At 64.1% G+C, this 12,082-nt stretch overlaps 1 protein-coding gene across 1 annotated transcript in view; it reads left to right on the forward strand.

Moving 5' to 3' along the window:
• Positions 1-12,082, forward strand: part of LOC106487412 (dedicator of cytokinesis protein 2-like) — an 83,670-nt gene that overhangs the window by 61,958 nt on the left and 9,630 nt on the right. Inside the window, exons 29-35 of the mRNA XM_067298455.1 lie at positions 9,269-9,367; positions 9,509-9,603; positions 9,851-9,929; positions 10,077-10,177; positions 10,356-10,414; positions 11,171-11,319; positions 11,690-11,775. Of these exons, the coding sequence (XP_067154556.1) occupies positions 9,269-9,367; positions 9,509-9,603; positions 9,851-9,929; positions 10,077-10,177; positions 10,356-10,414; positions 11,171-11,319; positions 11,690-11,775 (668 nt within the window). The remainder of the gene's footprint in view (positions 1-9,268; positions 9,368-9,508; positions 9,604-9,850; positions 9,930-10,076; positions 10,178-10,355; positions 10,415-11,170; positions 11,320-11,689; positions 11,776-12,082) is intronic.

Here is a 12,082-nt window from a genome sequence, read left to right on the forward strand (position 1 = left end):
CGTAATGTAATAGATGACATGAGTACTTCAGCAATGGGCTCTCTGGTTTAGCTGGATACTCTGCAGATGGGGATGGATGTTCTCATCAACTGAACGCAACCCGGGTGCTGAGGAAGCATCAGGGACTGCTTCCCCATCATCCAGTCACCGAAATCACTGGACTTCAGGTGCTGATTCCCACCTAGACCTAAGGTTTTCTTCACCCCTCTCCAAACATTAGTCATCTCTCACAACGACTGGGATTCAGGACCAACACTGAGGCTCTGGTTCATGAATTGGCCCCGTTGCCATCCTCAGTGGTGCCTGCATACTAGTCCCGAGTCCTTTGGATCCATGAACCTGCCCCATTTTGGATGGTGGTTTCCAAAACCTGGCCCTGCAGAACGAGCCTGTGCTTTGCTGGCGTGCTGACAGCTCCTACCTGCAGCCTGTAAATGGCTTATGAATCTCCTCTTGGAGAGCCAATAGCCCTATGACTTTGGGTCACTCTTTTTGGCCAGTATTGATTAACAGGTTGGTGAATCTTGCAAGAGAGAGGCAGTAAATCTTCTGTTTTTGTATCTTGAGACTTGTCTCTCAGGGGCTGCAGGGTTGATCTCTGAGTAACAAAGCCCTGCTTCACACTTAGCTGTCTGGGAAGCTACCTGCATCCACCAAAAATACCAGAGAGCAGAGAGAAAGCCTCCAGCTTTCCTCCTCCTCTGCTGGGGCAGCAAGGTCGGCTCATGCTCTTCCTCCCAGCTCGAGGAATGTCACTGCCCTCTGGCAAAGACCTGCCCCAGTACTGATGGGCACGAGCGAGCTGCTGGGCAGACCCTCAGCTATGGCCATCAAACAGCAGGACTGAATGTACCAACGCAGGGTCCCACCTGGTCCCCCACACCTACGGACAACTCTACCTGTCCTTCTGGCCAGCTTGGATGCTTTCTTCACCCATCCTCCACCTCATTCTCCTGAAATCTCTGTGGAAGAGGGAAAACCAGAGCAGACACATAAATCTTCTTCTCAAGACATAGGAAGCCAGGAGATTAGATTTATGAGAGAGGAAGTCATATTCTTGTGGAACTGTGCAGAAGAGAATAGCTAATTATCCAGCTCTGCTCTCTGGTACCACAGCTTCTCTTGGGACAAAATCTTTGCTTTTCCTGGTCTCTGAAAAGGAAAGAGAGGTGTTACTAATGACTGAGAGGGGAGGCACCAGATGATGAGGCATTTGCTCACAGCTGATGACAGAGCAGAAGCCAGGTCCACCACACATCAGTCAGTAGAAGAACTTAATCCCATTTTGGCTCTGAGAAGACTCAACACGTTTGTAGTTAGAACTAAGCCTCTGTGTGAATCAAGGATGCAGGATTGAACAAAATCCCCTCAGTCCATCACTCCCACGCTCTCCTGCAGGCTGGTGGTCCCATAATCCAGCTCCTAGCTGAGGAAGCTCCACCATAAAGCCAGTTCATGCCTTACCCTTGTGGCTTCTCTTGGAGGCTCTTCCAGAGCCCAACTGTTCTGAGGCTTATAAATCTTCTAATTTCCAGCAGGCACATGGACATGCATCATGGACAGTTTATATCCGTTTGTTTTTGTGCCAATATAGTGCTTCCACTTGAATAGCTTTTCTCCCTTCTTAGCATTTAGACCTCATGCTTCTACAGTGAGCAAACATAACCTTGCTCAGGCTACATTTTGCAGCATTAAGCAAGTCCAGGTCTTCTAGTTTCTTCTGAGGCCAGCTCCTCATTTCTCTGATCATCCTCGCAGCCGTTCTCCACGCCTGCACCAAACTCCTCTCTCCTGAGAGTGCTCAAGGCAAGGTCTTACGCTCTGCTCAAACACTTCTGTGGCTCTACTGGAAATACCTGGACTGATCCATTTGAGCACAGCACGTGTAATTCCCCCTGCAGTTGGCAGAATGTCCCTAAATGACACCTCTGTGACACCATCAAGCACACTCAAGGCAAGCATCAGTTGGGTGCCTCAGAGGATTTTTACTGATACAAAGGTCTCTTTTCTGTGTCAGCAGGTGCCTTGTGGAAGTGGCAGCTCTTATGAGCCAAGGGATCCACATGCATCTTTTTTTTAGGTCACTGGCTGAAGAGCTCTGCAGAAAATTAGTCACTCTTCCAGCCACAGAGCCTAGAAAAAGGCTCTCCTCACTGGACAGGAGCAGGGAGTCTTCGTCACCCACTCAGTCCTGGCCTGAGCCGTCCTTGCAGCTCCGGCACCCCCTGGGCACACCATGGGCCACCTCTTCCAGAGGCAGCCCCCACCTCATCCACCACCGCTAATGCCCAAATGATGAATCCCGTCAATTAGGGAAGAAGCAATAACATTCTCCCGGGATCCAGAGGTCATCGTTTCCCACCGTTACATTGCTCTTCTCTCCTTCAGCCTCAGATATGCTGGTAGTGTCAGATGGAGACTTTATGTGGTCAGGAGCCACAGCAAAGTACAAAGCCTTTGAACAAAGCCTTCAGAAGCCAAATTATTCTGCTGTCTCCCATGGATGCCAATACGGCTGTCATGACAGTAGTGTCTATTCTCACAGTTATTCACACTCTTTCCCCCATCTCTTTCCAGTGCAAAGGAGCACTAATATCCCCATTTTAAATGGGACATGTAGAGGTAGAGTGACCTAGCCGGGGGCACGTGGGCAGACTGTGGCAGACAGCCTGCACCTGGTGGGATGAGGTTAGGAAAAGTTGTTCCACATCCCAAGGCTCTTCACCACCTTGATGGAAGCGTAGGCTAGTGTCGCTTGCGCGGTCTGCGGCCACAGCGCCGTGCAATGCCATTCGGCAGCCGTTCTTAGATGCCACCGCAGAGACCACCTCGGGAAGAACAAAACGCCCCGCTGCCTGGGAAGGAAGCAGCTGGCAGAGCGGCGCGGGCGATGCTGTGCCCTCTGCAGCCTGGGGACACGTCGCGCGGGGGGGGGATGCCCATGGCGGAGTCCCGGCCCGGGAAGCTCGGAGCTCGCCCAGGCGCCGGCAGCGAGGCACGCCAGCTCTGCTGGCGCTTCCTCTGGCGTTCGTGATTCAGGATAATTAGGGGTCGCAAGAAGCAGGGCACGGCCTAACGACTTCCTGTCCCTGGAGACTCGGCTCAGCACAAAACTTCCTGCAGCCCCGCGCTTTCCTGGGGAGGAACGTTTCACCCCTTGGAGAAAGGGGCTCGACTCTCCATCTGGAGGCAACGCTTGCTCCAGCTAGCAGCCTGCCGGGCTGGGGAGCCCTGGCAGACGGGGACTGGATGTGCTCCTTCACGTGCCAGAAATTTTATTAGAAAGCCACAAGCTGTCCACAGAGCGCATTTTCGGAAAAAGCGAGAAAGGGTTCATCTCCTGGCAATTCAGACTACCACGACCCACGGCGCAGACGGAAACCCGCCTTGCCCTAAACACAGCCAGTCCGAATGCAGCCCCCGACAGCCCTGCGCCCGCGTGCCCATCTCCAGCGCCTCCGGAGCCGCACGGCGCCCGCAGAAGTGACCGGCACCTCCCGGCCCGGCCGGCGCTCAGCCGCCTACGCCCCAGCGGCAAAGGCTTCCCCGCGCGCTGCGGCTGCTGCTCCGCAGCACGGACACGCAGGACGTCATTTCAGAATACAAATTCCTGCCTTTAAGTGGATTTCCAATGCCATCTAGCAGGCAGCCCCTCCGTGCCTTTACGTGCCTTAGTCAACACTCACTACCAGGGGAATTCAGGAACTAGCAAGTGTCTGTCTTTGCCATATAGCTCAGTTTCTCCACCCACAAAACAGCCAGGATGATACAGACTATCTCTGCAAACACTCAAGAGATTCACTGTCCGAAAGCACCAGTTACGACTGAAGTAGTTTTGTTACTACAGATGGGAATAAGCCAACTAATTATTTGCGGCCTCTGAATGCTACCATACCATTAAATAATTATAATAATTGTAATTCATAAAGAAGATAACCTCAGTCTAAAGGAGCTTCTGCATTTAAATCCATTCTGCTCCTCCAAGTGCACTGGAAGGATTTCAAACACTTCCCATCACATCGGGAAGATGCCACGGAAGGACCTGGGTTACCAGCTCACGGCTGGCTCCTGCCTGGAGTCGCCTCCCGAGCGCCAAGGCGATCCGGGGAGCATTTGCGCAGCTCTCCCAGGCCACGGGCAGCGCGGCTGGGGAGGGAGCACCGGCAGCAGCCCCCGGCGCTACCTCCCCACGCGGCTGCCTGGGAGGTCTCGCTCCGGTGCTCCCCGGGAGATGCCGAGCGTGGGAACCGCTGGGAGCCGCGAGCGTGTAAGGAAGCGCTCAGCCCACAGAGCGGAAAGCCCGGCAGACAGCTGCTATCCCGCCGCCGCGCACGCAAGCACCGCTCAGGTCCTGGGTCGCTCTGATTGCTCATACGCATCCACTTTATGCTCCGAGCGGAAAAACGGCTCCATCGAGACCCTTCCCCAGACTCCCCTGGGCAGCCCTGCGAGGCAGCCGCGGCTCTAACGCTGGTGCCTGCGGGGAGGAGAGGGACTGGAGCAGCCCCCGAAAGCTGCGCCTTCACGTTTCACGGGGAGCAGCTAAGGCTGCACCGCTCCGCTCCTGCCTCGCCGGTGCCAAGCCCCGCCGGCAGACACAAAGGCCTCGAGTGCGGCGCTGGAGCTGCTGGGAGCAACGTGGGCTGAATCCCTTCATCGCGAGCAGCCGTACCCTCGGCCTGGCGTCAGCACGGCGCCCAGTACAGAAAGTGACATTCCCGGAATCGGGGGGGTCAGACGCCAGCGCGGCTCCCGCTGATGGACACGTTTCCTAATGAGGGACAGCAGAGAGCCGGCAAGTCGGACCGGGCGACGCAGGCAGCTCCAGGACTGCGACCGCCTCTGCAGACCTCCCGCGCGCAAGTCACTGGGCAGACAGAGGTGCCGGGGCCGGGCAGCCAGCGGGGCCGAAGGGCTGCAGTGCAGGGCCAGACCCTCGGGGAGCTCCAGCCCCGCAGCGCAGCAGCTCCCGGCTCAGCACGGTTACTTCCCTGGAGCTTCGTTTCCTTATGGGAGAGCTCGTGTCAGCAGCTACAGACTTCACGCCCTGCCTGGAGCCGGTCTGGGCACAGTGCCTGCGTGGGCTGAGCCCGCTGGGTCGCCCAGCCATGCCGCCACCGGCGCGGCCATGGCCCTGCCGGAGCTCCCTACCGGGGCAGCCAGCGCCCCGCTGCCCCCTCTTTGGGGCTGCACCCCAAAGGCGCACCGCACCCCTGCAGCTCCCCTAGGCCCCGGGGCTGGAGGGAGCCCACCGAGCTGACCCACCGACCACCTCGGCACTGTGCTGTGGGCCAGCTCGGCGCGGGGTGCTTGGTGCGGGGTCCCGCCGAGCGCCCTTGGTGCAAGGTGCTCAATGCAGGGTGCTTGGTGCAGGGTCCCGCCGGGCACCTCGGTGCGGGGTCCCGCGGGCCCTGCACCTTCTCCCGCCGCCCGGGCAGCTCCCACACTCCGGCACAGGGAAGGAGTGGGGAGCCGCGGGGAGCGCCGGGGAGCGCCGGGGCCACCGCGCCGCGGCAGCGCAGGGAGCCGGGGCTGCACCGCGCCGGGCACCGCGCAGCTGCCCGGGGCGCAACGGGCTCGGCCGCCCGGCGGGACGGCCCCGCACCCCGCACCCCGGCCCCGCACCCCGGCCCCGCGCAGGCTGCAGGCTGCTGCGCCCGCGCCCCGGCCCGGGGCCCCCGCAGCGCAGCGCAGCGCACCGCGGTCCCGCCCGGCGCCTCTCCCCGCGCGGCCCCGACGCAGCCGGCGGGCGCCGCAGGGCCGCTGCCCGCAGGGCAGAGCCGAGCGGAGCCGAGCGGAGCCGAGCGGAGCCGAGCCCGGCCCGCCGCCCCGCTCCCCCGGCCCCGGTACCTGGTGCACCGCCGCGGCGGAGGCGAGGGTCGGGAGCGCCGCGGCGCGGGGAGCAGCGCGGAGCGGAGCGGGCGGCGTGCGCGGGGCACGGCCGGGCGGAGCCGCGCTCGCTCGCCGGTACCGGGGGCGGGGCCGGCGGGGAGGGGCGGGGCAGGGGGCGGGGCCTCCGCCGAGCCGCGGGCGGGGCCGCGCCGGGAGCCGCGAGCAGCCGCGGGGCGCGGGGCCGCTGCCCATCGCCGTCCCCTCGGGCCTCCCGCGCCGCGCCGTGCCGCGGGTGCTGGGCAGCGCTCGCCGGCGGAGGCCGCGCTCCCCTGCGGCTCCCGCCGCTGCAGCCCCTGCGCAGCGGCGGGGCGCCACGTCCCCCCGTCCTCGAACCTCTCGGCACCTCGAACCTCTCGGCACCGTCTCCCCGCGGGTGTCGCGAGCCCCGGCCGCTGCCGTGCCAGGCGTCTGACGAGGCCGCGCCGGACGGGACCCGGACCGTGGGAAGGTGGCCGCCGCAGCTCTCCCTGCCGCCAGCCCCGGGAGGCGTTCGCAGGCACGGCGGCTCGGTCCGGAGGGGACGACCGGGCACGGCGCCCGGGGCCAGGCCAGGGTGCAGGACAGCCCTGGGCACGCGGTGGGGAACAGCCCGTCTCTGTGCGGCAGAGGAGCCCCGGCAACCAGAGCCGGAGTCAACCCTGGCAGGGCATCGGGGCCAGGCCCGGGAGCGGCTGCCGTGGGTCCGGGAACAGCTCTGCCCGCACGGGGCCAGGGGAGCGGCGGGGCGAGGGGGCCGGCCGCTCGTGTCTGTGCCCTCCGGGCTGGTTTCCATGCGCCGTGCTGCCCATCTGGATCCATTCCCACGTACGCGCCACCCGCTGCTCAAACCGCATCCGTATGTGTGGCAGTGCCTGGCTGCGTGGCTCCTCTGTAATGTAATTTAAATGTAAATACAGTTTCCCCTGAACAAGGTGTAGCAGGCAGTGCGGGGAGTTCACCCGAATCTAATTCCAGGCAGCCACCAGAACAGCTGTTTTCAGATGACCGAGCGAATCTCACCGGATCCCCAGAGCAGATGGGCTTGCAGGGGACGCGTCCTGCCGGCGCGATCCTGCCCTGCTTCCCGTGGCCTCCAGCCGGCTCCCGGTTTGCCCCGCGCACCCTGCTCTCGCACAGCGCAGTGGGGGCTGCTCTTCTGCCCCAGGGACGCAGGGCGAGGGGGGGGCACCCGGGAGCCTGCACATGCCGCGAGGAAAGCACGCAGGGCGGATCCGTGCAGCACGTGTCCCTGCCAGGCCTGGGTGCCGGCCCCACGGCACAGTGCACACCCCACGGCACGGCACCCGCCCCACGGTGCAGCACACACCCCGCAGCATGGCTCCATCCCTGCAGCGCAATGCCCAGCTCCCTGCGGGGGCGTGCGGGCAGGATGTGTGCCGGGAGCTTTGTGCAGGGCAGCCACCGGGCGAGCCGGGCTGCCCTGGCGCGGGGACACCTCACTGCCAGTCACCGGCCCCACTCTCCGCCGCCACCAGGGCTGCTCTCCTCGCCACGGCCACCCCGAAGCCGCTGGGCACCCCGAGGGGGTGCAGCTCGCAGCACGACAGCCCCGTGGGGGGCGAGCGCCGGAGGCACCCACTGAGCCCCGTGACCCTGCTCACGCTGGGACCTTCCGCTCCCCCTGGGCTGGCCAAGCGGTGCGTCATCCTGCTCTTACCCCAGGAACAGCCACTTTTCCCGCAATTTCCAGCCTCGTGCAGACACCCGGCAGCAGGGCTTTCGGGCCGAGCCGTTGAATGTGGGCTGTGCTGGAAGCAGCTGAACCCGGCTCTCCTAACAGGAGGTGTCCAGTGTCCGTCCTCCCCTGACCCCAGCAGTGCCGGGCTTTTCCAAGCTGCTGGACTGTCCCCTATCTCCCCGCGTGGTGCACACGGTGGCAGCAGCAAGGTGCTTTGGGTCTGTTTGCATTTTCCCCACGTGCGCGTGGCTCCGCTGGCGACTCGCAGGGCGACAACACATTTGCGGCTGTGGCTGCTGCTGAGAGCTGCCGGCTTTTCCGCACGCCGCCTCCGCGGCCGCGCTCGGAGGAGGTTGGGCCAGGCTGGCATGTCCCGGGGCGACATTGCGGGGGGGGCTCCGGGGATGCAGACCCCAGCAAGGCACGGGAGGGCTTTGGGCTGTTTTGTGCACACCCGGAGCACAGGCGTAACGGTGTCGCCTTGCAAACCACCCCAGCCAGGGCATCATCCCTTCCGTCTGGCGCCAGCCGTCCTTTTGGGACGTCATGGTGTGAAGCGTCCCGCTGGGCTCGGTGTTGCAGCTGGACAACAGCTGAACAACCAGAGCTCACGAGGACCCGGAAACCGAGCGGCATCCCTGGTCCGCGACGGGGGGCTCCGGCTCCGTCGGCTCTCGGGCTGCAGTCGCTGGCCGCAGCTCCGCAGGGGGTTCCCCAGAGTCACAAGACCAAAGCTTAAGAGTGAATTTTCAAAGTGCTTTAAAGGCTACTGTAGACTCAGTTTTTATGTTAGAAGTATCATCAAAAAAAGGCAGCAATAATTAACTGAAGGGAAGATGAAAGACTGGTGAGCAGCAGGCAGGGTTTTGCACTCCCTCTTTCCGCGAGCAACGCGGCTGAGTGCAGTTCAGGGATCACACGGCAGCATTTCCCACCCCGCAGACTGGGAGCGCTGGTCGGCCGGAGCCACTGTTGCGCTGCTCTTCTCGCAGCAAAGCTGTGCTGCTCCCAGAACAGGAACGGCGTTAATGGGCTCAGAGCGGGACCCTCTACTAAAGGCAACTTAGACGCACCGGCCCTCAGAAAGACACTGCATGCATTTTCAAAATGCACTTAAATCCACATATTACCTTAAAAAACATAGACGTACACTACAGCAAATACGAGGCCCTTGGCTCTAAGCTCCCAAGCACAGCCTAAGCATGGCTGGTGGTGCTGTCCCCGGCCACCTGCGCCAGTTTGCTCGTCACCAAGCAGTCCAACATGATGCTGCATCCAAAACCCGCTCCCGAGCAGCAGCTGCTCCTGTGCAGCCGTGACCGCCGTGGTCCTGGCCCTGCCTGCTGCCGCGCGGGGTCGGGCACAGCTCTCACGGGGCGGTGGGGCTGCGCGCCCCTATCCTGGGGCTCCGGAGCAGCTCGGCGTGGTCTCCGTACGGCTGGGATCGGCTGTCGTGCACCGCACGCCGGCGCTGCGGATGGACTTGCCGCAGCGCACGCTGCCAGCTGGACAGCATGGGTGCTCCGGCATCGGCACGGTCCAGCCACTCGTGCTGCTCCTGACTCTTTCCAGCCTCCTTTCCAGTGGGGACTGGTGCCCGGCCCGGCTGGGGGAGGCGCGAAGGAGCAGGGCCTGGCGTGGCTGTGTCCCTCGGCGCCCGCGCGGGCCCCAGTGCTGCCATCAGCCCTCTCTCCCCAGAGCCACTACGTGGCCTGCATGACGGCCATCCTCAGCCAGATGGACACGGACCACTACAGCGCCTACATCAGGGCCTTCCCCTCCCGGCCCGACCTCATGGTGAGTGCCCGCGGTGCAGGGGCTCCACTCCGCACGCCCTGGCAGGACGCACGCGTGTCCAGCCCGGCATCGCTCCGGTGCGCAGCCCGGCATCACTCCCACTGGCCGAGCCCGGTCCTGACACCGCCTCCCTGCCGGCAGGACTTCCTCATGGAGACCTTCATCCTCTTCAAGGACCTGATAGGCAAGACGGTGTATCCCTCGGACTGGATGGTGATGAACATGGTGCAGAACCGGTGAGGAGCGCGGGGCTGGGAGCGGTGGGATCCTCCGGGCGGGAGGGTCAGGGACCCCGGCCCCTGCGCTGGGCTGCAGGCCGGGCAGGGGTTCTCGGCACTGCCATATCCCCGGGCGGTGGTAGGGCTGCTCCGGGGCTCGCCCCTGCTCCGGGTGCTCCTGCTCTCTGGCCCCCTGCGGCCCTGGGCTGTGGGGCAGCCGCGCCGCCCTCCGGCCGCTGCCCCACGGCGCCTGCCGCTCCCCCAGGGAGTTCCTGCGCGCCATCAACCACTTCGCAGCCACCCTGACGGAGACGTTCCTGCAGCACAGCAGCTTCGAGCTGCAGGTGAGCCGAGCGCACCGCCCGTGCCCCGCGGCGAGCGGGACCCCAGGGCCGCCTGCGCCCCACGGCGAGCAGGGCCGGGGCTGCCTGCGCCGCCCCGCTCCCCGAGCCCCCCGGCTCTCGCGCTCCCGTCCCGTGCTTCCGTTGCAGCTTTGGAACAATTATTTCCACCTGGCCGTGGCTTTCCTCACCCAGGACTCCCTGCAGCTGGAGAACTTCTCCCAGGCCAAGCGCACCAGCATCCTGGCCAAGTGAGGCACCGCGTCTCCCCGTGCGGCCGCGAGCCCCCAGCTGCCTCGCGGCCGAGCTCTGCAGCGCGTCTTGAGGCTCCTGCCCCAGCGCGGCCGTCCCGCGGGGCCAGGGGTCCTGGGACGCGTCCGGCTGTGCCCAGGGCAGGAGGAGCAATGCTAACCAACACCATCCCGGCAGGTACGGGGACATGAGAGCCACGATCGGAGCCGCCATCCGGGACATGTGGTACAACCTTGGTGAGCCGGAGCGCAGCCAGCAGCGAGTGTGCTGAGTCTCTGCAGGGCCGGCATGCCTGCCGCATCCTCAGCACTGTCCCTGCAGAGACAGGCACTGAGGAGCGGGATGGCACCAAGCTGGGCTGCGCAGGTGGCCATGCAAGCTGCTGGTGTGCAAGCGTGTGGGCCCTCAGGCGTGCAAGCCTGCTGGTGTGCAAGTGTGCAGGCGTGTGCGTCTGTGGAGCATGCAAGTCTGAGCAACGTGCGAGACTGCAGGCGTGAAAGTGTGCAGACGTGCAAGCTGTTGGGCATTCAAGCCTGCGGGGCACGCATGCCTGCAGGAGGTGCGGGTCCGCAGATGTGCGAGCCTGCGGGGCGTGCGAGCCTGCAGGCGCTCCAGTGGGTCCTGTGAGCTCGCACTCCCTGCCACCAGCCTCCCTTCTCCGGGGGCTCCGTGTGCCTGCAGCCCTTCGTTTCCGATTCTCTGGCCCTGCCAGTCCTGCCTTGCCTCACTTTCCCTGCTCGGAAGCTGGCGGTGGTGCAGGTCGTGCTGCCGGCACGGCAGGCAGGGAGGGAGCAGGTAGCAGCAGCTCCAGCTGCTGTTCCGCTTCCCAGTGGAGATCGGGGAGCTGCAGGGAGCGAGTGCTCCCAGCTCCGGTGTGCGTCCTGCAGCACTGGCCCGGCAGCAGGCTGCAGGTGCCTGGCGCACCACGGTCCTGCCGGCCCACGCTCGCCCCGGGGCACGGGCGCTCAGCTCGGCCTCCCTGCCCTCTCCAGGCCACCGCAAGATTGAGTTCATCCCGGCCATGGTGGGCCCCATCCTGGAGATGACGCTTGTGCCAGAGCTGGAGCTGCGCAAGTCCACCATCCCCATCTTCTTCGACATGATGCTCTGCGAGTACCAGCTGACAGAGAGCTTCAGCCGGGTGAGCGCCCCACGGCCGGGGATCCTGCTGGATCCTGCTTCTCACCAGGGCTGGACCATCCCTTTCGGCAGAGATGGAGGCGTCGCTCAGCCTCATCTCTCTCCCAGGGGGCTGCGATGTGGGGCTGCAGCAGGGAGGGACAAGGGACATGGGATGAGGCCACCTACCAGGGATGGAGGGTGGGGATGAAGCCTCCGCTGGGAGCTAGACGACACGAGGCCTTGGGGCGATGCAGAGGACTTCCCAGGGACCGGAGGGGACGGGTGAGGTTTGACCCCACTCAGCCAGTCCCTGCGTTGTGTGGAAACCAGGACACAGCGGAGGGGAGAGGTCTGCACAGACCTTCCTTATTGCCACCCTCTCTTTGCAGTTTGAGGACGAGATCCTGCGCAAGCTGGACAGCGAGGTGGAGGGTGGCCGCGGAGACGAACAGTACAAGCAGCTTTTCGAGAGCATGTGAGTGCGCGGTGCCAGCGCTGCTCCCTCCTCCGTGGGGCACAACCCTTTCCCGCACGCTGTGCTCCTGCCCCAGCCGGGTCTGGGCATCCTGCTCCTCCTGGCACCGCGCTGACCCAGAGCCCCCCGCCCCAGGGAGCGGGACCTGAGAGGAGGACGGCTGCTGCCTGGGGCGTCGTGTGCCCTGGGCACCCTCGCTGCTCTGGCCAGCCTGCCCCGGCCGTGCCCTGGGCAATGCCCCTGCCCCAGGCTTTGCCCCTGCCCCAGGCTTCACCCTGCCCGTGCCCCAGGCTTTGCCCCTGCCCCA

This window comes from Apteryx mantelli, chromosome 5, assembly GCF_036417845.1.
Source record: "Apteryx mantelli isolate bAptMan1 chromosome 5, bAptMan1.hap1, whole genome shotgun sequence".
Lineage (NCBI taxonomy): Eukaryota > Metazoa > Chordata > Aves > Apterygiformes > Apterygidae > Apteryx > Apteryx mantelli.